Raw genomic sequence first — 25394 nt, 5'->3', positions numbered from 1 at the left:
TCTTATCTATGAATGGTTAGTTGTGAGGACTAATTCTAATCATATGTGTGGTGTCTTTAGACACACAACATACTGTATATGCACAGTTGTAGTTCTCTTGGCCACAACTGTAAATAATACATAGATTTTTTTCTATCCCACAATCACTGAGAGAAATCACCGAGTGACATGATAATAGATTAGTGTCTTTTCAGTTTTGCTCCTTAAGGTCTTGGGTTGGTAGGTGAGAGGAAAAAAATATAAATGATTGATTTGTTTCTTATTCTCCTTAAATCTCTTGGTCTTAACATTAGATTAAGTTACCATTTCCCCATTAGGTAGGCAAGCAAAGATAACATAAAAGTATAAATCAAAACTTTTAAGATTATGAGAGGATTAGCCTTTCTACTCTAAATTGGGATAATCCTATCAAATTCCAACTAGGCTTTCTGAAAAATTGAAGATTTTATGTGGACTTCTGAATGGACATTTATACAACCACTGGTAAGATGTTCTATGGAGAAAAACTCCTAAGTTATTGCTGCTTTTAAGAGAAGCAGGACGAACCATTCAGAGGTCCAGACCCAGAAGTTCATATTTTTAAGTCTAGTTAATAATAAATGCTTCTCACATTTTCATTCTAGAAACTAAATTTAAAAATGTAGCATTTACAATTGAACATCTTCAACAATAGCCAGTTTTCTAGTAGGAGCTGTACATTTTTAGGAGGATTCTAGGAGTTTTTTCATTGTTATTGTTTTTAAGTTATTTTTTTAGTTGTAGAACAATGAACTGAAGAAATGTAATATGCATTTCCATTGAAAGCTTCAAGTCCATCAAGTTGGCAGTCATTTGAATATACCGAAATTGGTGTACTCCTGTGTGTACATGCATCATTAGAAAGTTAGAAAGTGATAATCCTGGTACTCTTTTTGTAGAATATGGAATCATTACTTAAAAGGTAGTGTTAAATCTCATTACTTTAGAGTTCTCTGAGTCAGAATTTTGTAGTGGTTATCCTAAAGTTTCATTTTCTTTTTCTGGAAGAAAATAGTTGAAATTTTGACCCAGTGTAAACATAGCATTCTTCCTAATTGGAACACATAAACACTTATTCATTCATTGCCTTCAACCATAGAATCTGGTAACTAATAAACAACTGAGCCAGAAAAATATTCTCATTTGACAGGGTCATTGTCGCTATATGATAGATTATTTTTGGAATTAACATCAAGGATATGAAATTTTAATTGCTTTATTTAAAAAAAACATTTCTTTCAAATATTTTCCATTTCTTCCATCTTATATCAAATTACATAAACTTGTAAATGAAACATAAGGCAGAATAATGAACTCTTTTCTAATGGAGTTCAGATTTCTGGTACTGGTTATTTTTTATTCTGTGTGGAATATTTTTGGTTTTGAAAATAGAGTGTGAATTCCTTAGATTGTTTGCTGCCTTAAGTGTATAATAATTTTATAGAATGTTTTGTTTCAGGTACTGCACTCAGCCAAATTTCTGTTTGTAATGTGTGTCTTGTGCTAAACAGCTGGCTATATCATTCACTGTTAATAAATAGCAATGCATTTATTATTGTCCTAAATACTGAGTAGATAACAAAAGAATTGTGCTAGTTTTTACCAGGCCTGGTGGTGTGTGCCTGTAATCTTAGGACTTGGGAGGTTTGAGACAGAATTGCAGATTCAAGCCCAGCCTCAGCAACTTAGACCCTCAGCAAGTTAGTGAGACCCTGTTTTAAGTAAAAATAAAAAAGAATTGAGTATGTAGCTCAGAAGTAGAATACCTCTGAATTTGATCCCCAGAAATCACCCCCCAAAAAAGAACTGTGGTAGCTTTTAATGTGATGTATATTTATTTTTACATATGATGTTATACCAATCAGCTGAGAATTCTTTTGTTAAATTAAAATAAAACTCATAAAAAAAACCCCAGCTCTTTCGATGTTACCAGCTCTCAGCTTTAAATGTTTATCAGCTCCTAGTGTTTTCAGCTCACCTTGGGCTCCTTTGTACAATTCAAGATAGAAGTCTCAAGGAGGCATGTAGCAATTCCATCAGAAGGAGCCTTCACTGGACTTGTGCTCCAACACACAGGAGACTGTGTCCTCAGGGTTAGGGGACTGGCTTCCAGGGGATGTGAGGAGTGAATCTTATGCAAGCAAAAGGGTGGGAGCTTGCACAGGTGCAGTCAGCTGTTACACACATGGGCAGAATTCCTGCACAGTCACACCAGCTGTTTGCCCGAGGCACTGGCGTTTATGCTTGATAAGGTGATATGTGCATGTCCCTCTGTACTGGCCTGTCACAAGGTGCTAGAAGTGCTCACTATTGCCCTTTGAAGCTGCAGGAGAATCCAATCCTGGCAGGCCTGGAAGGTCGTCACTCACCAGGTCTGTCAACCACAGCAGCAGCAGAAGCAAAAGCTGCATTGACAGTTACCACAGTAGCAACAGAAGCAGCTTGGCTGCCCAAGTGGCAGAACCGACGATTGCTGTGGTGGCCTCATAAGTGACTGGGAAATGTTGGCATCTCTCAGACAGTCATGGCTATATCTGGGCCAGTGCCTGACATCACAGGTGCCTTGTCCCTGATTCTGATCCCTGCCCCACCTGTACCCCATCTTGCATGTCTCAGATAATCTCAGCTCTGTCTCATAATTCTGCAGTTTCAGAAATATCCAGTGCTGTGAATCAAAAACATTTTCAGAGAGTAACCAGTGTGCTAACAAAATGTTTATCATATTTTCATAGTATGTATAGGTCGGCCTAGGGTTTCATGTTTAAATAAATATTTCACAAAGCAGTTATAAAGTTCTCTAGCTTTGTCAATTATTACAGACTGAAAAAATTTAGTTGTACTTAGTTGAAAAAACTGTTTCAATTATGACTAATAGTAATATTGCTAAATATTACTTTAAAGTCATCTTAGAAAATGTTAGTGTATTAATCAAGAAAATCCTGAAAATTTAATTCCCATGTTCACTGTTGGCATTTTTTTTTTTTTTTTGTATTCCCTCATGTTCTTCTTCACAGTCACATCATCCTGCTTTTAGTGTTTCATCTGAGACCTGCCTCCTCCTATAGGGCTAAGGAAAGCAGATATTGGGGACTAAGAGAAGCTCTTTTTATTGAATTTATGGTTATACTTCCTTTGGGTTAGACTCCACCCTTAAGGTAAATGTAGAATGGATAATCGGTGTTTTCTTCGGGCTGCACAAAGTAGAGAGAGCCCATCTGCTTAGCTGAATCCCCAACATCATTCTTTTGTGTGTGTGTGGTATTGGAGATTGAGTCTAAGTACATAATACCTCTGAGCTACACCCCCAGCCCGATTTTTTTTTTTAATGTTTTAACTAGGTTGATGACAGTCTCACTACTTGTTGAGGCTGTCCTCGAACCTGTGATCCTCGAACCTGTCTTAGCTTCCCAAGTACTGGGATTATAGGTGTGAGCCACCACACCCAGCTCAACATCATTCTGTTTATTACTTCTGTCACTTTTGTCTAGAGCACACTAGTGAAGTATGCCATATATGTAGTATTTTGTATAATAGCATATGTGATATGTCTTAAGTTATTTTTTGAATGTATTAGGTTATTTGACTAAATTACGAAGTTCAAAATGTTATGCAGAGGCTCTTAGTTAAGAATTGTAAATCTGCACTGCATTTTGAACACTCACTGATTTTCTGGTATTGTAAGACTTGTCAAAGTAGATCCAGTACATTGGATGCTTGATTACTCTTTATTATAATATAATAAGCATTTTACATATAAGTTCATCGTTTAAGTTCAGTGCAGAAACATTACCATTATTATCTTGGACTCCTCAAATTCATAGCCATGCCACTTCTCTGGAGATACACACACACACACACACACACACACACACACACACACACACACACAATCAGAATCTGACTTCATCTACTACTACTGTGGTTTAGGTTATCAACTTTTACCTTAGTTATGGCAATAAATTCCTTAGTGACCTTGGTTTCTGCCCTTTCTCCTTCCCCTTCTACTCTTAATTCAGTGTTAAGCATGATCTTATTAAAATCAAGGTTACATCGTCTTCTGAAAAACTCTTTTACTGCTCAGACCCTATAGAATTCAGCTTCCTATTGCTCATCTGACTTCGCCTCTTACTAGTCTTTTCCTCTTTCCCTGGCCTCAGACATACTGAGCATGCTCCCCTCTTGGGCCCTTGTTTTATCCATTGGCTGTTTTCATATCTACATAACTTGTACCTCAATCCCTCACCTATTTTATAGTAATATTCAAATGCTATATTCTTGGTGGGCTCTAACCTGACCACTGTACTTAAAATCACAAACCCTTAAGTCCCTTTTTTACTCTATTTTTCTTCAGTACTTATAACTTTCCAACACACCATATATTTTTTCTACTAATATTATTTTCTCTTACCACACACTGGTGATATACTTCTGTGTTCAGGGAATTTTGTTGGGGTTTTCTTTTGTTTTTCTCTGTAGTACCTGGTACAACATGTGCTCATAATACATGTGTATTAAATAATTGCTCAATGGATAAATGAATAATTGAATGGACTGCCAGACCTGATTCTTTTACTAGACTTTTATCCATTTACACAGATGTATATTAAAATAAAGTTATAACTTCTATAGCATCTTTTCATTTTTAAACATTTTATAGTAATTTTACTCAGATATAATTTACACATCATACAATTCTCATACTTAAAATATACAGTTTCATCACTATTCAGCATATTCAGACTTTTATAGTCACCATCACAGACAATTTTAGAACATTTTTGTCTCCTCAAAAAAAAAAAAAAAAGAAAAGAAAAGAAAACCAGCCAGGCGTGGTGGCGCAGACTTGTAATCCCTGCGCTTGGGAGGCAGAGACTAGAGGATTGTGCAGGTTTGAAGCCAACTGCGCTGGCTTAAGAGACCCTGCTTCCAAATAAAAAGTATAAAATAGGTCTGGGAGTGTAGCCTGGAGGTATAAGGGTTTCCAGGAACCCCCGTACCACCCAAAAAAAAAAAAAAAAAAAAAAACCCAAAACAAAAACCTAATTAAATAGCAGCATTCTCCATTTCTTACTCCTAACCCCCTTTCTGTCCTAGGATTTCATATAGGATCATATTGTATGTGGTCTTTTGTGACCAGCTTTCTTGAATTTTTATGTTTTCAAAGTTCATCCACACTGTAGCATCTATCAATATTTCATTCCTTTTCCATGACCAAAGTGTGTTCCATTGCATGGACATGTATTTGTCTTCATAATGCTGTATCTTAATGTTTTTTCATTTTAGGGATTCTAGACCCTTACGCAGATATATAATTTGCAAATATTTTCATGCATATTTTTTTCCTACTGTCCAAGGCACACAAGTTTTTAATTTTGATGAAATTTAGTTTATCTATTTTTCTTCGATTGCTTGTGCTTTTTATTACATCTCAGAAGCCTGTGCTTGATTTACTCTTGCATTTTTAAAGGTCTTACAGTTTTACTTTATAAGTGTAGGTCTACTTTGAGTTAATTTTTATGTATGGTGTGAGGCAGTGATCAATTTTACACTTTTGTATATTAATATCAACTTTCCCTAGCACCATTTGTTAGAAAGACTATCTCCTTCTGCCAAGACATCCTGCTGCCTCGGCATCTATGTGTTGAAGACCCCACTCCACATAGTAAAAATCGGCAAAAAGCCCCGAGAAAGAGGTATCGTCTCTGGCAAAAAATATCCCCCACTTTAGATATCCTTCATAACTATTATTCTCTTGGTATTCTTTTAACTCTCTACACGAATTGCTCTGATGATGTGAGATCAGAAATTGAGTCCGTGGAAATAAACGTCCTTGGCTTTGCTCAATAGTAAGGAAAAAACTGGCCAGAACTCAGATGCTGTGATAAGCATTCCAGCTGCAGCAATCACAAAGGGTCTCCGACCCTCACTCCTATCACTAGGTTAAGCTATTAACTCCGGTAACCGATAGCTCAGTTTAAGGAAACTTTGTTTACCCTTGAGATCCTGCCTAGAGACAGAGAAGATAAAATTTTGGGTGTGACTTCAAAGCAATTTAACTGATGAACAACTTAGTTGCCAAAATACAATAGAGCCAAGGAGAAAGATTGTTGACCTTCACGCCCAGTGTGAGCGTTCCCCGAAACAGGGAGAATGCCGCATGGCTAGAAATGAAAATGACAAAATAAAGGAAGCTTTCAGACTTCAGAAGGCAAAGCGGATGAGATCTGAGAGACTCCCATCGCATCTCCCTGGACCGCCACAGCTCCCCATGCTTGTCATATGGATATAGATGGAAACTTCAAAAAAGAAAGCAAAAGAAGATTCCATGAGAAGGCGTATTCTCCAAGCCCTGGGCCTTGGGCGTGCCTGTATTGCCTTTGGAATTTACCTTTGGACCTGCCTGGACTAGTCATTTACTTTGTTTATATGTAATCCACTATTGTTTTGCTGTGATTGCCCCCCTTCCCTTTCTTTTTTTTTTCTCTCCTATTATTAATCTCACTGGTTAAGGGTATAAATTTCTCTGGGTTCCTGTAATAAATTGTCATTGGCTCAAGAAGCCTTTGTCCACCTCAAATTCTTTCCCAAGCACCGTACCTAAAAACTTAGGGAATTCATAGAGGGAAAGAATTGCTGCAGATAAGTTTCTGCAGAACTCCACTTGCCTTTTGCCCCATCTTTCTGAGGCTCCCGGTCGCGAGTGGACTTGCCCCCACAGGACTGAGCCAGTCGGTAACATCCTTCCCTTTGAATTGTCTGAGCACCATTGTCAGAATTCAATTGATTATAAATTTGAGTTTTTTAAACTTTAAAGAGTTTAGTTCTATTCCATTGGTGATGATAACTTCTTAAACATTGCAGTCAAAAGTGTCAGAGGCAGCTGGTTTCTTTGAGCTCTATTCATCTTGCCAGGTTGTGTACTTATTAGCTGGGAGCCTTGTAGTGACAACAGTTTTCTGAAAATCTTTGTACTTACTTGAGAAAAGCTTTCAAGAAGGACACAGAAACTTTTTAATTCCCTGCTTAATTTGGTGTTTTATTTGCCTTTGTGGTGTTGTAAATGTTTATACTCATTGTTTTCTTTCTAAGTCTTTGGTCTTCTTGGCTCTACAAAATGTCCATTTTGGAATCTTATTTTCCTCCTAAGGAAGTCTTTTGAGCTCTAAGGGAATTTGAGAGCCAGGTCAATTACTTGCTCATTTGCATGGCAGAAAGTAGAAGTTAAGCACTGCATGCACTTAGAAAGTTCTGTTCTGATCAGACTTGTCCATCATTGGCCAGCTCTCTGGCTGGCATGTGGCCTGTGGGTAATGGGGCCAGCTGGCAATTTTCTTGTGCCTGAATGCCATGTTGGACCACACAGGTACCTTTTCATCGCAGGCTATTAATCTCAAAAGCTGAATTTCTAATCTTAGAAACTGGAAATTCTCTTTGTGGAGTAGGAAAGTAGAGAATGGATGCTCATTGATGCTGTGTAAAGATTAACAAGAATAATTAGACTTCTGTTAAATCAGTTTGTCTGCTTTTCTAAGTCATTAGGCATGTATTATCTAAAACTCCTAAAATACAGATGTAACTTATTCAAATACTTATGGTATATGCATACTGATTCATGCAATTACTCTCAAAATGCCACTTTCCTATTATTAAACTATACTTATTTTTTCAAGACATTTTATTTGGATAATAAATGCAAAATTTCTTCAGAATTATAAAATAGAACAATAATTATCCTAGGATTTCTATGGAGACCATTAATATAATAGGGATTTATGTACCAACATTGTGCTAAAAAATACCTAGGTGCTATCTCCATCAATGTATTGGCCTCCCACAGTTCTTTTTATATGTGAAATCACTTTTGTGATTGCCTTCAAGTATTCTTCCAGATTTTCTTCCCTACATATTAGTAAATGATTGGATTTAGCCAAACATACTAATGATTAGAAACTTTATTCTTCCATCAATTCAATAATAAATCCCCATTGAAAGCCTCCTGTGCACACTATGCTGTAATAACTGCTGGCGATACAAAGGTGAAGACACAGCTTCAGTCTTTGTTCAGAGAAATGATATTACTTAGAATTCTGCAGTCTCACTAACACAGTCTTATGTAAGTACTCTGAGAACATGTAATAATTTAATTGCCTACTGTGTGCTTACATGGTTTGACTTGGAAAGGTCAGGACAGCCAGCTTCTGTGAAAATGTGATAGTTAAGCTGAGATCTTAGGAAGGAATCAGCAAGGCTAAGAGCTCCAGAAGAGAGCTGAGAGTGGTGAGAAGCTAAAATGGGTACAAGATGAGAGTAAAGAGTGAGGCAGGGCCAGGCACTTCAAGACCCCATAGGCTACATTAAAGGCTTCATTCCTCATCCTAAGAGTAAAGGAAGACACTGAATGGAGTTGTTTGGTTTTTTTCTTTTTTTTAAACTAAAAAGTATATTTTAAGTAGCCTAGAGACCAGATCTTAATTAGATGTTAGCTTTTATTTAAATGCATAACTTTTAGATAGAAAACATTAAATTTTACAAGTTTTGTTTTCTTCAGAGTAGTACTTCTACTTCTATAACGTAAGTGTGCCAAAGAATTACCTGGAGCATTTGTTAAAACAAATTTTTGGGCCCACTGTCCCTAAATCGTATAAGTCAGGATGGGTGGGGTTTAACATCTAATTTCTCAGAAGATATTGATGTTGCCAGCTTTGTCCAAGAACCAGATTATGAGTGCAGTTATCTAGAGCCACAGAGTTAACTCACCTCCTTTTGTCATTGTTTTGGTTGTGTATAAGCAGAGGGTCACTTTTAGTCATAATAAGAATTAAGAAATACTCTTTTTATGTTTTGGGAGCTATATTTTATAGAAGTCACTTTAAGAGCATATAAATTTTATTTAAATTATGCATGTTGTACATATATAAGTAATTTAGTAGAAAATGGTATTAAGGAGACATAGTTTCAGAAATCGAGATACATCAAATGAGAAAGAAATCATGATTAACAAAAATTTAAAGCTTTTAGTACTGTTGAGATTTTAAATTTTAAATCAGTATAACTTGAGCTTCTATAACACTTGGTATTTGAGCAAGAGTAATAAATCTGTGTTATTGTTTTTAATTTTGTTTTTTAGGTCCAATTACTTGTTTGGACACTGCATCCAATTTTTTGGAGCCTGAGTTCAGGTATGGCCATATTAGTAACTTAAACATTTTCCTTCATCTTTATCTTCTTTATCTTTATTCTTTTACAATGAAGATTAATGTATAATGTATGACACTATCTTTATCAACATTCCCATTGCCGTAACCCAAAACAACTGACCAAACAACTTAGAAGAAGGAAGATTTATTTGATCATAGTGTTTGGAGATTTTGAGGTTGAGTCTGTGTGAGGCCAGGTTTGCAGAGCTCAGGTTATGACTGTGGGAAGCAGAGAGAAGGAAGATAGTAGGGGCTCTGCTCTCACATCACAGAGGCCAGAAGCAAGAAAATAAACAAGGGAATTTGAAGACATTCCCAAGGACATATCTCCAGAGACCCACCTTTTCTAGCCACACCCTACCTAGGTTACTCAGTAAATCCATTACAATGACTTAATTATGTCAGCTCCAAACATTAATACATGAGTTCTTTGGGGGTACATAATCACTGCTTGAAAACTAATAGTTGTCATATTTTGATTTTGCTTTAATTGTAGCATAGATCTTCTCCAAAATGAAAATAAAAATTTTAAATGCTTTAAAAGTAGAACTAATTGCTCTTTAAAAATTTGGAAAAACTACTAATAAGAGTTGAAAAGCTTTTTCTTTTCCAAAAAAGTGAAAGGGATGGTGTATGCTATTATAGAATTCTTTAATGTTCTTACTCATTTGGTATTCTATTACTATTTCTCTGGTTTATTAACTTTTTCTTTTATGTAAACTAGAATTGCTCTTTTAATTGATTTCCTATTTTTAATCTTCACTGACTTTCCTAATTTCCAAGTAATTTTTCTGAAGTGTTTATCTGATCATTTACCTACTCAAAAATCTTGAGAAACTTTTATGATAAAAAGAATTATACAGATTCCTTCAAGTGGTTTTTAGAGTTTTATATAAATAGCCCATGGACTGTTGTTTCAGTTTCATCTACCTATTCCATTTTATTAAGCTGCTTCAAGCTCTCAGACCTTTTGCCTCAGATTGCTATACTCCCCTCCGCTTAAATTATTCTCGTCTGTCACCCTAGTCTTTAACCTCCTCCCAACTTGCTGCCCCTCCCTAAAGAACCTTACTTTCATCTTTAAGAATGATTTTTGCATGTGGAAAGGATGCCCTGTGCAGCATTTGAGAGGATCCTGGTCAACAACTATAACCATGGTATCAATTGAGAGAGGTTCACTTTGTCTTCCTTCACTCTCCAGCTCCATCATGACCATCCAGCTGCAAGCTCCCATTATTCCTCACCCATGATAATGCATATCAACCTAACAATATTGTAGCTTCCACTTCTGATTTCTTATAACATTTTTTCCTCCTAAGGGAAGTGTGTGTGTGTGTGTGTGTGTGTGTGTGTGTGTGTGTGTGTGTGTCTGTGTGAATACACATAAAATCAGGCTACATATGTTATATCAAAAATATTTATTGCTTCCCTGCTTTTACTTAGAAATGTACTCCATACTTCTTTTCATAGCCCACAAGGCTTCTCTATGATCTGGTCTCTGCTCATCTCTCAGACCTTCCTTTTGTTCACTGCACCCTACTTGCAACAGCCATTTGCTCTTGTGAACACACTCCCAACTGTCCTGACCCAGGAGAAAGCTATTCCACTTGTTTCACTGACATTCCCTAGCTCAAAGTTGAGGCATCCTTAGAGCCCCATTTTCTGAACTACAGAGTCCTATGTAAGTAAGAACACAAACTCTCGAGCCCATCTGCTATTTGCTAGCTCTGTGACATTGTGACATGGGCACACAGTTCTTTATTTTCCTTACCTGCAAAATGAGAATAATAATAGTACCTACCACATAGGATTTTTATGTAAATTACTTAAAACACTTAGGAAGTTTACTAAAGGATTGTGTTACTTAAATGAAATTAGAATTCTCCCAGTTATTTCAGAATGCCTTTTCTTTATAGAAGGATCAAAATATTGGATCAAATTAATGCTTTCATCTACCACCGGAATATAAACTCAATGACTTTGGGGACTTTATTTATTTTTTTAACCTTTGTTAAACAGAGGTTAAATAAACATAGCCTAACACTCGACAGGTAACAGACTAGACATTCACATATGTAGAATTCAATGAGTAGATTTCATGGTAGAAATAAGTCTATCTTTCATTGTGAAGTAAAATAAACCAGTATGTAGAATGTGAGAAAAATTTTGTAAATATGTGGGTGAAGACATGTTGAATATGTGTAGGTAGAACAAAGTCTAAAAGCTTTTTGGAAGCATTGGTTCATCAGGATAATGAGCTCATGCTAGTTTTATTGAACTTATTAATGTGTGTGTGATGGTTTCTGCTGTTTTCCTCCAGAAGGTATAGTGTTATATAACCTTTTACTTGTTTATGTTTCCCAGTAAATATTGCCCAGCTGGTTGTCTGCTTCCTTTTGCTGAGATATCTGGAACAATTCCACATGGATATAGAGATGTAAGTTGGATATAGACTTAAAGCTGTACTGTTTTTTTTAACTTAAGAATAGGTGGATTGTGTTATACATCTTTATCCTTTAATTTTAGAAATTATTTTTAGTAATATGTAATGTTTTATTTTTAATTTTTTTATTGGTGTATTGTAGTCATACATCTTAATGGGATAAAAGACTTGTGTAGACATACATGCACACATCACCCAGTTAGCCCTTACTCGATCCCTACCCCATTCCCTCCCCATCCCTCCTTCCCACACTTGGCTTAGTGATTGATTTGATATGATTGTTTAAGTACATCATGTGCTTTAGAGAGTTTCCCTCTTTGTAAATATTTTATTCTTATGCCAAAATTATTTTGTGTTACACCACCTATAATCTGTGTATATGAAAAGCTGCCTAGATCAACTGATTCTTTGGTTAAGTAGAAGTGTCTTGCTTATGAATTATCAGAAGAAAATTAAAAAGTAATCTTTCTCTTTTCCCTTTCTCAAGTCCTCACCATTGTGCATGGCTGGCATACATGCAGGAGTAGTGTCAAATGTGTTGGGTGGCCAAATCAGCGTTGTGATTAGTAAAGGTATCCCGTACTATGAAAGTTCTTTGGCTAACAACGTCACATCTGTGGTGTAAGTACACATGCTTTTTATAAGCATGCTGGTGAGGGCCTTGAGACTATTAGCTAGACCTCAACAGGATCACTCTTAATGGTGTGCATGAAGTGTGTTCTCAATATTCTGAGTATTTTCCAGGAGTACAAATAGTGTTATTTTAAAGCTGGGAGTGGTGGCACATGCTTGTAATCCCAGTATTCTGGAAGCTGAGACCCAAGGACCACGGTTCGTGGTTCGCAGACAGCCTCAGCTTCTTAGTGAAGCCCGCTGCAACTTAGTGAGACCTTATTTCATTTTATTTTTTATTTTTATTTTTTGGTGGTACTGGGGTTTCTGGAAACCCTTCTACCTCCGGTTTACACTCCCAGACCTATTTTTATATTTTTATTTGGAAACAGGGTCTCTTAAGCCAGCTCAGCTGGCTTCAAACCTGCGCGATCCTCCTGTCTCCACCTCCCCAGCCCGGGGATTACAAGCATGTGCCACCATGCCCAATAGTGAGACCCTATTTAAGATAAAGAATAAAAAATAGGGCAGAGGGTGTAGATCGGAGGTTCAGTGCCTTTGGGTTCCATCCCCAGACCTGTAAAATATACATTTATATAATATACTATTTTAATTTGTTCTACTTCAAAACGATAGTTGTTTGGAAGCTGGCTATGGTGATGCACATTTGTGATCCTAATACTTGGGAGGCTGAGACAGGAGGATTGTGCAGGTTCAAAGCCAGCCTCAGCTTCTTAGGCTCTCAGCAATGTAGTGAGACCCTGTTTCCAAATAAAATATAATCTAGGTCTAGGAGTGTAGCCTGGAGGTAGAAAGCCCCTGGGTTACATCCCCAGTACCACAAAAAAGAAAGAAAAGAAAGAAGGGAGGAAGGAGAAAAGAAGAAAAAGAGAGTTGTTTGGAAGGGAGATTTGTTTCTTTTCTGAGTGTTTAAAAAACTCTGGAGTAAGAATCTAGAAGTTTTTGTTGCTGAATCCTTACTTTATATTTAAAGATCAGAAGGCATAACTACTCTTGTTCCTTAAAGCTCATGCAAACCAGAGTGGATTGAAATACTTTGAATATTAAATAAATCTTGATGTAAAGTAGAAGTAGTATGTTTTATGAATGTCACTTTCATTCCAAGAGAATACTGAAGAATGTATTTTCAGGGTCTCTAGTATTTTTTTTCCTACAAAACATAGATTGGCTATCAAAGAAGTGGAAAATAAATAAAATGCAGTATTAGCAGGCTGTTTTTATCAATGTTGTCTCTTGGATACACTCAGTCTTGCAGACAGTGCTAAGCCTAACTGGAGCCAGCTTCTCTTCAGAGGTCATGTGCCAGAGTCACACAGAAGAGCATGATTCGTATCCAGGATAGGACAGAGCAGGAGTTGGCAAGACTACTAGCCGATATTCTAGACTTTATAGGCCACATGCCTCTGTCACTTTGCTTTATTCACAAATATGTGAATGCCATTTTTACCATATAAAAATCATCCTTAGCCTATTGACTGTACAAGACAGCCGTTGCATGAGCTATCGTTTGCCCATCATTCTATAAAGTCAACTATCTTTAAGTTTCTTCTGTATGATCATATATACATTCTTCCATTCCTTTCCTCGTTCTATCTTTAGAAAGAAGTATTGCGTATGTGAAATCTTTCTGCTGTTAACTTTATTCCTCCAGGTCCCCTAGAATCTTACTATCTTCATGTGGTGACTCAGCTCACCCCTCCATTATCACCTTACCTATTCTCCCCACTCCTTTGAAATGCAGGTGTGATACTACATTGTATTACTAAAACTCTTTATAAAACATGCTGAATTTCTACATCTTTTCATATACTTTCAGCAGAAGCAGTCACCATAGTAAAGTTTGGGGAGTCAATTTATTCATAAAAATAAAAAAAGTCTATATTAAAAGTTACATAGAACCAGGCACAGTCATCCTAGTACTTAGGAGGTTGAGACAGGAGAGTCACAGATTTGAAGTCAGCCTCAGCAACTTAGCAAGACCAGTTTAAAAATAAAAGGGCTTGGTGGGGGGGGGGTGTTCAGAGGTTAGAATACCCCTGTGTTCAATCCCCAGTATCCCTCCCCTCAAATATGTGACACATTTGTACAACTGTGTGTGAAACCTGGTGTTAGATTCTTATAGAGAAACTTGTTTATATTGACTTCAAAAGTTCTGCTTAGAAATAATAAGTTGTCTAATTTTTAGCCACAGGTTTTTCTTAGTTCTTAAAAAGTAGAGGAAATAAAGCAAATCAAGAGAAAAAGTTTCATTAAAAAATATGCAGAAGTCAAGTGTTAATAATGTATCACAAAGAAAAAACTTTTCTCTTTCAGGGGACACTTATCTACAAGTCTTTTTACATTTAAGACAAGTGGTAAGCTTTTCATGGACTTATAAAATTATCATTTATATAATAGCTAATCATGGAGTTCAGCTTAGTGTTACATGCTTATAATCCCAGCTACTTAGAGGGAGGCTGAGGCAGAAGGATTGCAAGTTCAAGGTCAGTGTGTGTTAACTTTGTGGGACCCTTTCTCAAAATAAAAATGAATTGGGCTGTGTATCAGTGGTAGAATGCCCCTGGGTTCTATCTCTAGTAGTGGAGGCTAGGAGAGTTACTGTTTTGAATACTGACTATTTATGAGATGTTGTACCAAATGCTGGTTTTTGTGTACCTTTTTATTTACTTGTAACAACACTGTAAGTAAAATAGGTACCTAAAATAATTCAATGAATAGAATAACTTACAGATTCTATATGAACAGGGAAATAATTTTATTAGCAAGGAGGGTTTCTTAGAGATGACTTGAACTTCTCTGCAGAAGGAATTCATTCAGCAGAAAAAAACTGAGTTCTCCTTATTTGCCAGGTACTGATCTGGTGCTGTTCATGTTATTGAGCAAATAAGCAAACTCCTTCCCTCCTGGGACTTACATTTTGGTAGTAAGAGTTTGATAATAGAATGTACAACATACTATTTATAGTCCAATAAATGACGTGTAGGAAAATAAGGCAAGCAAGGAAGGAGGATGGGAAAGGCAGGAGGATTTGGCTTGAAGTTTTAAGTAGGGTCAGAGCAACTCTCAGAGAGAATGTGACACAAATAGGAAGCTATAGGAGTTGAAGGAATGTGTCACATACCACCTATTTGCTGGGTGTCCCGCAAGGGTAATATGGAGCTCCAGAACTTAACAGTTACTGTGTGCAATTGAAGACAGTAAGTCCTTTCTAAACATGAATTCCACATCTGCAGATTGAAAATATTATGGAAAAAAACTGTACAGCACAAGCACAGGTTTTTTCTTATTATTTTCTAAGTTATACATTTTAACAGCTATTAACATAGCATTTATATTTTATTAGGCATTACAAGTAATCTAGAGATGATTTAAAGTATACAGGAAAATATATATAGGTTACTGCCCTGAGCCTCAGTGGATTTTGGTATCCTCTGGGATACACACACACACACACACACACACACACACACACACACGATTGTATATTTGTAGGTTTCCAAAGACAGGCCCAAGAAGTACTTGCTGCGTAGTCCAATAGAAAGTTTGTAGTAACAAGTTTACTTAAATTTTAAATGTACAACTAGAAACCAAATTTTCTTTCTTCTTCCAATCAGGTTGTTATGGCACACTGGGGATGGAATCTGGTGTGATTGCTGATCCTCAGATATCAGCATCATCAGTGCTGGAGTGGACTGACCACACAGGACAAGAGAACAGCTGGAGACCTGAAAAAGCCAGGCTGAAAAAACCTGGGCCCCCTTGGGCAGCCTTTGTCACTAATGAGTATCAGTGGCTTCAAATAGACCTGAATAAGGAGAAGAAGATAACAGGTTAAGAGGCATAATTAAATAATAATTTTATTTGGAAACATGGTGACATCTAAGATTTTTATAGAAAAAAAATTGGTCACTGAAAATTTAACTCTGTGATTTTAAGTGTTCTTAACTGGCATTAGTATTACTGGAGATAGTTTTTTGTTTTTTTCAAAACATGGCAAAGGAGAGGAGTTGACATTTAATTCTCAATAGGGTTTCTTTTTCATTGTAATAAGATTCTTTTAAAGGTAGAATTTCAGAAAAGTGATTTTAAGGCATCTAAGATAATTCTTATAAACTCATTAAAAGAAATTTATGTTCAAGGAGAGTCCATTTTAAGTGGTAGAAATAACTAGTATTCCACATATTCTGAGTATAAACTTGATTAGGAGAACTCAGAAATTGGTCAGAATAATTATTGGGATTGGTTTTACTTAATTTTGTTAAAAGATTTATTTTGTTTTGGTACCTAAAATAATAATGTCAGCATCTTTAATTTGTTCATTCCCAGGCAGTCATTCTTACTCAGTAGTTGAAAAATATTTGTAATACTACAAACACTGGCTGCCAAAATAGAATGTTCTTTCTTCATGTGCCCATAATTCTTCCTATCTCTGCAGAGGAACAGAGTCAAGGATGTAGTAGCTACTATGGTGTAAACTTGTACCTAAAGATGGAAATGAGCCATGGGCAGAAATGTTTGCGTGGTACATCCTAGGTATTTATGCTTCAATGCTGAGCAAACATTGGGATTCAGACCCTGTGTACTAATGAAAGCAAATCTTTATCCTCAGGCATTATAACCACTGGGTCCACCCTGCTGGAACACAATTACTATGTGTCTGCCTACAGGGTTCTGTATAGTGATGATGGGCAGAAATGGACTGTGTACAGAGAGCCTGGTATGGAGCAGGATAAGGTAATTGATTGCTAAAGTGTCTTTAAAACATTCTTTTAAATGGGCCTTTGCCAAAAGTCACAGAAGCTTTCCTGTGTAAAGCAGACAGAAAAATTAAATAACATTTTTGTCTTACACTGCCCTCTTCTGGTTATTTTAGGCAGCATTAGTTATTAACCTTGTAACTATGGTTAGAAAATTCTGTGATTCTAGGTCCCTTTTGGTGATTTTGAGATTTATCAACTTTTATCATAGAAAACTTGTTTATCTTACCTGAGGAACTTTCTTAACATCTAATGATAATTAGGAAGTTTTCTTGCAAGAGATTATGAAAGATGCTGAACTGAGCCAGCTAAGGCAGAAGTGAATCTCACACAGGTGTTAGCCCTTGCATGACCACAAGGGTCTTTAAAGGGAGAACTCCCTGTCCTAAAGAAACTAGATGCCTCTTGTCTAGAATTGAGACTCTGACCACATTAGTTTGGTTTTATGATATTTTCAATTTTCTGTCATATGATTTGGTACTATATCTTTGATTACCACTTTTCCCATCCTCTAAAAACTCCAGAGGTTCTCTGTTACCTTTTTTTTTTGTGTGTGTGTGTATGACTAAGGATTGAACCCAGGGGTGTCCTGCCACCATCTATACCCCTAGCCCTATTTTACTTTTTATTTTAAAACAGTCTTATTAAGTTGTGGAGGGCCTCACTAAGTTGCTGAAGCCGGCCTTGAACCAATGATCTTCCTGTCCCAACCTCCTAGGTATTGGAATTACAGCCACTGTCCCTGGCTTCCTATTATCTTTTATACAGATCTGTACTCTTGGGCCATAGTCAAGGCTTTCTTTTTGCTCTTGTTAAAATCACATGAACTTCATCTTTGATGAGTGTCTGCTAGTTCAAGCAAATAGCAATATTGTCTTCCTACCTATCTTCTGCTTAAGTTTCTGAAGTTGTTGAATATACCCCCAGTAACTTCATATTTATTTGTGTAATATTTACTATACTTGTGGAATATAGCTAAATTTATTAAATTTTAAGAATTACCTATTTTATATTATTTATTCTTATTTTTTATTTTTATTTTATGGGAACCAGAATTGGGACATTCTAATTCTGAGCTACACCCCCAGCCCTGTTTTATTTTATTTATTTTATCTTATTTTATGTTATTTCAATTTTGAAACATGGTCTTGCTCAGTTGTTTAGTTGCTGAGGTGGCCTATGATCCTCCTAAGTCTCCCAAGTACTGGAATTACAGGCGTGCACTACCACACCTTGCTCTTCTTGCTTATATTATAAAAATTTCTAATAGCATTGAATTGTATTTCTGAAAAAGAGTTCTTTCATTTTTAAGAGATAATTTCACTAGCTATAGAATTCTACGTTGACTTTTGTTTGTTTTCGTGATGGGGATTGAACCCAGGGACATTCTACCTCCAAGCTACATCCTCCTATTTTATTTTTTACTTAGAAATAGGGTCTTACTAAGTTGCTGACGTTGGCTTCAAATTTTCCATCCTCCTGTCTCATTCTTCCAAGTACTGCATCATCATGCCTGTCTTCTCTCAGTACTTTAAATACATTAGTCCACTGTTTTCTGACTTGCACATAATGGAGATGAGAATTCTGCTCTCATTGTGTTCTTTAGAATGTGCCCCCCCATGGCTATATTTAAGATTTCATTTGTTTTAACCAACTTGATTATGATGTGGCTTTGTGAAATTTTCTTCATATTTCTTTTGCTTAGGATTCTTTGAGCTTCTTAGATTTATTATGATTTGCATCAAATTTTAAAAATCCTAGGCCATTACATTTCTTTCATGTCTCTCATTTATATACCCATGCTTTGCTCTATCTTTGAAACATATAGAGGGCATAATAACCATTTTGATATCTTTGCTAGTTTTATCATATATCATGTATGGATCCTTTCATTGAATTGATATTATGGCTTATATTTTACATGCCTGCTAATTTTCCATTGAGAACCAGACATTATGAAAAACATTGGTTTATATGGTCACCATTATGCCATTGTTTGGTGATAGTTTTCATTATCATCATCATCATTATTATTATTCTCATATATTTTTGGATTTTACTCTGGGGTACAGTTAAATTATTGGAAAATAATTGGCTGTTCAAGGCTTGTTTAAGCCATGTTAGGCATGATCTGAGCAGTGTATAGTTCTAATTTTTACCCTACCACTGAGGTAATAGCGTTTTAAGTACTCACAGCCTGGTGTCCCATGTACTGAGAGGCTTCTCTCCCTTTATATCCTAGTAATGCAAAGTGTTCCTCCACCTGTTAATCTGTAAGAATTGTTCTTCTGGCTTTCTAGTTCTTTTCTTGAGTACAGGGTGTTGCTTTCAGTGCAGCTGAAGCTTTAAAAGAAACCCCTTTACATCCTGGATGTCCGTCTGTCTTGCTGTCCTTGTCAACTCTCTAGCCCTCTCTAGCTTGCTTCTCTTCTAAACTCTGCCCTACAAATGTTTGCTGCCTCATGGCCTTGGAGTTTCTGAGCTCTGTCTCCTTAATTCAGTGAGACCATCAGGGTCTGTTTTACTTGAAATATGACTTGGAAACTCCAGACAGTTTTGGGGCAAAAGTGGGGCTCACCTCATTTCCCTTCTCGCTGTGATTATTGCTTTATGCTGCATTTGTCCAGTTGTAGGAGAGACTTTTTTTTTTAACATATTTTGTTTTATTTGTTTATTTTGCGGTACTGGGGATGGAACCCAGGAGCATTCGACCTCCGAGCTACACCTCCAACCCTATTTTTTATTCTTTATTTTGAAACAGGGTCTCACTGAGTTGCAAAGGGCCTCACTAAGTAGCTGAGGCTTCCCACGAACCGCATCCTCTTGTCTCAGCCTCCCAAATGCTGCAATTACAGGTGTACGCCACCATACATACCTGGCTTTTTTTTTTTTTAACGTATTTTAAACAGTTATTTCAACATGTTTAAGACTGAAGGATAAGTCAAGTCCTCACATTGGATTATATGAAACAATGAAACAACGATCTTTTCTCTCACATCTTTCCATCTCCTTCAGCTGCCCTCCTCTGCAGCAGTGGGTATTTCCATTTTCACACCTTTTCTAAGCCTGCACATGTGTATGAGCACATACATATAGATAGACATAAAACTTGGCTTTGTTTTCATAAAATGGGATTAATACATATATATGCTACTGTATATTACTTTCTTTTATGTCATATTTATACTTGGTAATGTCCAATAAAAGGACATTTTTTGAGAAGGGAATTCTGACTTCCATTTCATCCTGGCAACATGTTACAAACCTCCCTACACACAGGTATCTCGGTAAATGATCATAGGTTGACTTTAACAAATCTTTCTTCTTTTCACCCAGTTTTTATAAAATCTTTCTCAACTTTTTTTATAAAATTTAGACTATAGAAAGAGACAGTAAGCAAGTAAAAAAATTTTATGTATTAAAATCATGTTCTGCTATATGTAGTTCCTGTTCCAATATAAAAATTGCAAATAATTGCCTTTATTTTAGAGTAATATCTAAAGAAATCATGGGATCTTAGAAGTTTGGAAATTATTATAACTTTGAAACAAACATTTAAGTAAATGAAGGATATTAACACATCTTTAGAAGTTTCTAATCTAACATATCTTTAGGGGGTTACAATGTTAATTCCTTGTGATATAACCAATAATAAGTAGCCATAATATGAAATAACTTGTGAAACCAAAATTTACTTCTTTTCACCTTAGGTGATTAAAAAAAAAAAAAAACAATATATCTTTACCTAGTTTATTTGGCCTGAGGAAACAGAGCCTTTTTAGCTTTTTGGAGCCTTGTACGTATATCAGAAAACCCAAATTCAAGTCACTGCTCTGTCAGTAAGTAGCCATGCAGTCTATTTACATTCTATGAGTCACAGTTTCCTGTGCCCTGCCTATATTCTTATGAGGCACATTTGAGTTAATTATGTGAAAATGCTGTATAAATAGTAGGAAATACTCCACTGTAAGATGCTATCATTATTTGCTTGAAATGGTAGGGAAAATGAAACAGTCACATTTTTACCTAAGGATTGCTTATATAATGCATTTATAGTTGTTAAGCTGCAATCATTAAATGAGACATGAAACAGTATTTCACTGTCATTTCTCTGATTCACATAAGCAAAAGGCAATAAAAATAGCTAATATGGGAACTGACTTAATAAGGTTTCTCCAGTAGGTGGAGGTATATTTGCTAGTATGTGTTCACTTTCAGCCTACTTATTGAGACAATTTTAAGAAGTACATAAGCAAAGCGTTTTCTCTAAGACTTTGTATGATCCGTTAGTTTTACTTTAAAATCAATATAAATAAATAGCCAGGCATGGTGGCACACGCTTGTAATGCCAGCATTTGGGAGGTTGAGACAGGAGGATCTTGGTTCTCAGATAACCCCAGCTACTTAGTGAGGCCCTCTGTACTTACTGAGACTCTGTTTCAAAATAAAGAATAAAAAATAGGGCTGGGGAATAGCTCGCAGGTAAAATGCCCCTGGGTTCCATCCCCAATACTGCCAAAAAAAAAAAAAAAAAAAATACACACACACACACACACACACACACATTTGATAATTTTACAAAAATAGTTAATAGCTCATTAATACAATAAGATAATCTATACTACGATTGAAACTATTCCCAAATTGCTAAGCTAGCACTCTCATTAAATTTTTATGGACATTATGCAGTTTAACAACTTTTTCAAATTGTGATTTATTTTCTTAGAAAAATATTCTTACAGGTAAACTTTACAAATGTTGTTATAGGCTCAGAGCAAAAAAAAAAAAAAAAAATCTTTATGTGGAGTGACCAACAGCAATTTGTTGATTTTTTTTTTTTTTTTTCCCCCTCAGTACTGAGAATGGAATCCAGGGGCATTCTACCTAGGAGCTACATCTCCCCAGCCCTGTGTTTCATTCTTTATTTTGTAACAGGGTCTCACTAAATTGTGGAGGGCCTCACTAAGGAGCGGAGGCTGGCCACGAACCTGCAATTCTCCTTTCTTAGCCCCAAAGTACTGGGATTCCAAGTGTGCGCTACCACGCCCGGCTTAATCTGTTGATTTGAATACCAATTTTTTGTTCTTTCTTTAGATATTTCAAGGAAACAAAGATTATCACCAAGATGTGCGAAATAACTTTTTGCCACCAATTATTGCACGTTTTATTAGAGTGAACCCTACCCAATGGCAGCAGAAAATTGCTATGAAAATAGAATTACTGGGATGTCAGTTTATTCTTAAAGGTAAAGAAACAGTGTGTTTAAGAAGAGTTATTTTCATTGTGGTTTAAATACATTTTTATTTCTTATTGACAGTTGACAGTAATTGTACATATTTGTGAGAAACAGTATTGCATTTTAATGCATGTATACAATGTAATAACTGGATTGGAGTAATTGGCATTTGTCACATCATTTCTTTGTGTTGGGAACATTCAAAATCCTCTTTACTAGGAATTGTTATTCTACAGTATTTTGCTATGTCAACAAAGTAATAACGTGAGGACTTTTGTGTCTAATTGCAATATCTTCTTAAAGGAATTTTAAAAAGTAAAAACCGTGATCCTCCTCTCAGCCTCCTGAATGCTGGGATTACAAGTGTGCTCCACCATGCTCAGATTTATTTTTATTTTGAAACAGGGTCTCACTAGGTTGATAAGAGCCTCATTACTTGCTTAGGCTATCCTGGAACTTGTGATCCTCCTATCTCAGCCTCCCAAGTACTGGGATTACAGGTTTGTGTCGCCACACCTGGCTTTAAAGTATAGTATTTAAACTTTTACGTATTGTCTCTTTAAAGTATAGTACTTAAACTTTTACATATTGTCCCTTAGATTTAAAGTTACTTTGCGGAATTAAATACTTTAGAAAACATTGCTGAGCACAGTGGTACATGTCTATAATCCCGGCAACTCAGGAGGATGAGGTATGAGGATTGCAAGTTCAAGGCCAGGCTTCACAACTTAATGTGCCCATTTCAGAATTTTTTAAAATATGGGATGGGAGTGAAGCTTAGTGGCAAATCACTCCTAGGTTCGATTGAAGACATTTAACTTTATTATTTTTAGCTGATTTTTCAAAAAGTGGTATGTATAACTTTTCTAAATCATTTTTTCAAGGTCGTTCTCCAAAACTTACACAACCTCCACCTCCTCGGAGCAGCAATGACTTTAAAAATACTACAACCCCTCCCAAAATAGCTAGAGGTATGTCTCCTTTTAATATGAGAACTGGATAATTCCTGGATTTGTGGTGTAATTTTCCATAAATATATTTAAAATATTATAAAGCAAATTTATCTTAATCAAGTTGGTATAGATAAAAGAGTAAACAGTCTTAAAATATTTTTTCAAGGTCGTGCCCCAAAATTTGTTCAACCACTACCACCTTACAGTAGCAACGAATTTCCTGCACAGACAGAACAAACAACTGCCACTCCTGATATAAAAAACACTACTGTAACTCCACATGTAACCAAAGGTATGCAAGTGGGAAATAAATGAATAGTATTGTCTTGTTTTGTTCTCAGGTTTTTAGGAGCAAGGTCTGCTTTTAAACCCTAAGTTCTTTCCCTCTTGCTATACTTTTTAAGTATAGTGAAAATTTTTATTTCCCTCCTTACACTGACTTTACTGCTCTAAGACCTATTCTTTGGTTTTATGTAAAATTATTGTTTTAACTACTTAGAGATGACTGCTGTTTTGTAGGCCTCCTTTTTCTAAATTTTCCCCTTTTCCAAACAAACACATTGCATCTCAGGGAGGAATATAGTGTTTCTAGAAATGACTGACACCATAGTCTAAGCCTCTTACTTTGGATTAAAAAATGGAAATAACTTCTCCCAATATTTTGTATTTGCATACTGTTGTATCCCCCCCAAACTGCCACAGTGCCTAACATAAAGGTTGGCTCTCCATAAATAGGAAGCAAGCTTTTTTGTTTTTGTTCCTAGTTATGTCTTAATTTGCTGTTAGGCATCTTGTGGCAAAAAGGGGGAATTTTGGGGTAAAAGCCAACTTAAAAAAATACTCTTGAGTTAACATACTAATTTTTTTTAAAAAGTTGGTTTCTGTTTTTTTAAGTGTTTATAATTGATCTTTTTCAGACTATACATACAAGTGTATTAGAATTTACTTTCAAATTTTGTTGCCAATTATAAATAAGGAGTTAAAATATACAAAAGAGTGGTTCTTTTTATTAACCTTTAAAATTTCAGTTAATTCAGACAAAAAATAGCATGTGTGTCTTAGTGGAATTAGTACCACTGAATTAGTACCACTGCTGACAAATAAAAATCATATTTGCTTTCAGGCAAGTGCAGAGAAGAGAAAGCAATTCATCTAGAGTAACCTGTGCCACACAGAACTTTAATCTTTCTCATTTTCAGAACAATGTGCCTGATTCAGATAACGTTCTCTACCTTTCCACAGTCAGTCTTTATTCTATCTTCCGGGATAGTTGTACAAACAGGAATTTCATTTTCATTCTGTAGGAGCAGCTAGAGAAATAAGAGTTCTTAAAGGCAAGAGATTTCACCATCTCCCAAGAGCTTCTGCTAGTTTTTAAAAGACATATATTTAGGCAGAATCTCAAGACCACAGCCTGGATGGAAGAAAAGTCCTGTAAAAATATTGTTCATTCTAAAATATAATTATAGAATCTCAAGGCTTAAAGTGTCCTTAAATTCTCTTCCTCCAGAAGTCCATTTCCCAGGCATATTCCAGGATCCCTGAAAGCCTATGGAAAATAATATAGGATAAGTGGTTTTTTCAATTGAAGATATTCTGTCCCCTTTTCTGTGGGATAGTGGTGTGCAAAGATTTTAAAGCCTCTGATTCACTCACATTGTATCCACCTAAACCTAATTAATTGTCTTTAGTTACACAAACTATAAGGAAAATTCACATTTACTTTTCTGAATTCTGAGGGCTTTGTAGCCTGATTTGTGATTTGATTTTATGGAGAAAATCATTTCATGGTCAGATGTGTGCTGGCAGTCTTTCGTATTTCTCTAGTGATCACTTCTGTTTGCTCTCAACTGAAACTGAACTCTTTATATTTTCAAACACTTGACCAAGAGCTCTTCACTCTGTTACCTCTGAGGCTTCAAGAAACTACTAGAAGGAAACTCTTTTTGAGGAATCTACACTCACCTGTATGTGTCCTCTGTTTCCTGCATTGATAAAGGGGGTCTGTTATTCTGCCCCCAGCTGATCACGTCACCTGTGCCTGGCGCCCATCCATTGACTTCTCAGAGACCTGGTATTACTGATTATCCTCTGTCCTCTATCACCAGACTCTTCCTGTCTTCTGGATGCAGTTGTTGTGAGGAGTACAGATGATGC

The 25394-nt window shown here is 36.1% G+C and overlaps 1 protein-coding gene across 1 annotated transcript in view; it reads left to right on the top strand.

Moving 5' to 3' along the window:
• DCBLD2 (discoidin, CUB and LCCL domain containing 2) overlaps positions 1–25394 on the top strand; it is a gene marked incomplete at both ends in the record, with an annotated part of 92969 nt that overhangs the window by 61244 nt on the left and 6331 nt on the right. Inside the window, 9 exons of the mRNA XM_080696341.1 lie at positions 9146–9197; positions 11580–11652; positions 12146–12279; positions 14605–14645; positions 15906–16121; positions 16901–17025; positions 22143–22293; positions 23169–23255; positions 23404–23529. Coding sequence (XP_080552467.1) covers positions 9146–9197; positions 11580–11652; positions 12146–12279; positions 14605–14645; positions 15906–16121; positions 16901–17025; positions 22143–22293; positions 23169–23255; positions 23404–23529 — 1005 coding nt within the window. The remainder of the gene's footprint in view (positions 1–9145; positions 9198–11579; positions 11653–12145; positions 12280–14604; positions 14646–15905; positions 16122–16900; positions 17026–22142; positions 22294–23168; positions 23256–23403; positions 23530–25394) is intronic.

Source organism: Muscardinus avellanarius (genome assembly GCF_963383645.1).
Source record: "Muscardinus avellanarius genome assembly, chromosome: 5".
NCBI lineage: Eukaryota > Metazoa > Chordata > Mammalia > Rodentia > Gliridae > Muscardinus > Muscardinus avellanarius.
Note: the sequence above shows the minus strand (reverse complement) of the source record. Positions and strands in the feature narration are given on the sequence as shown.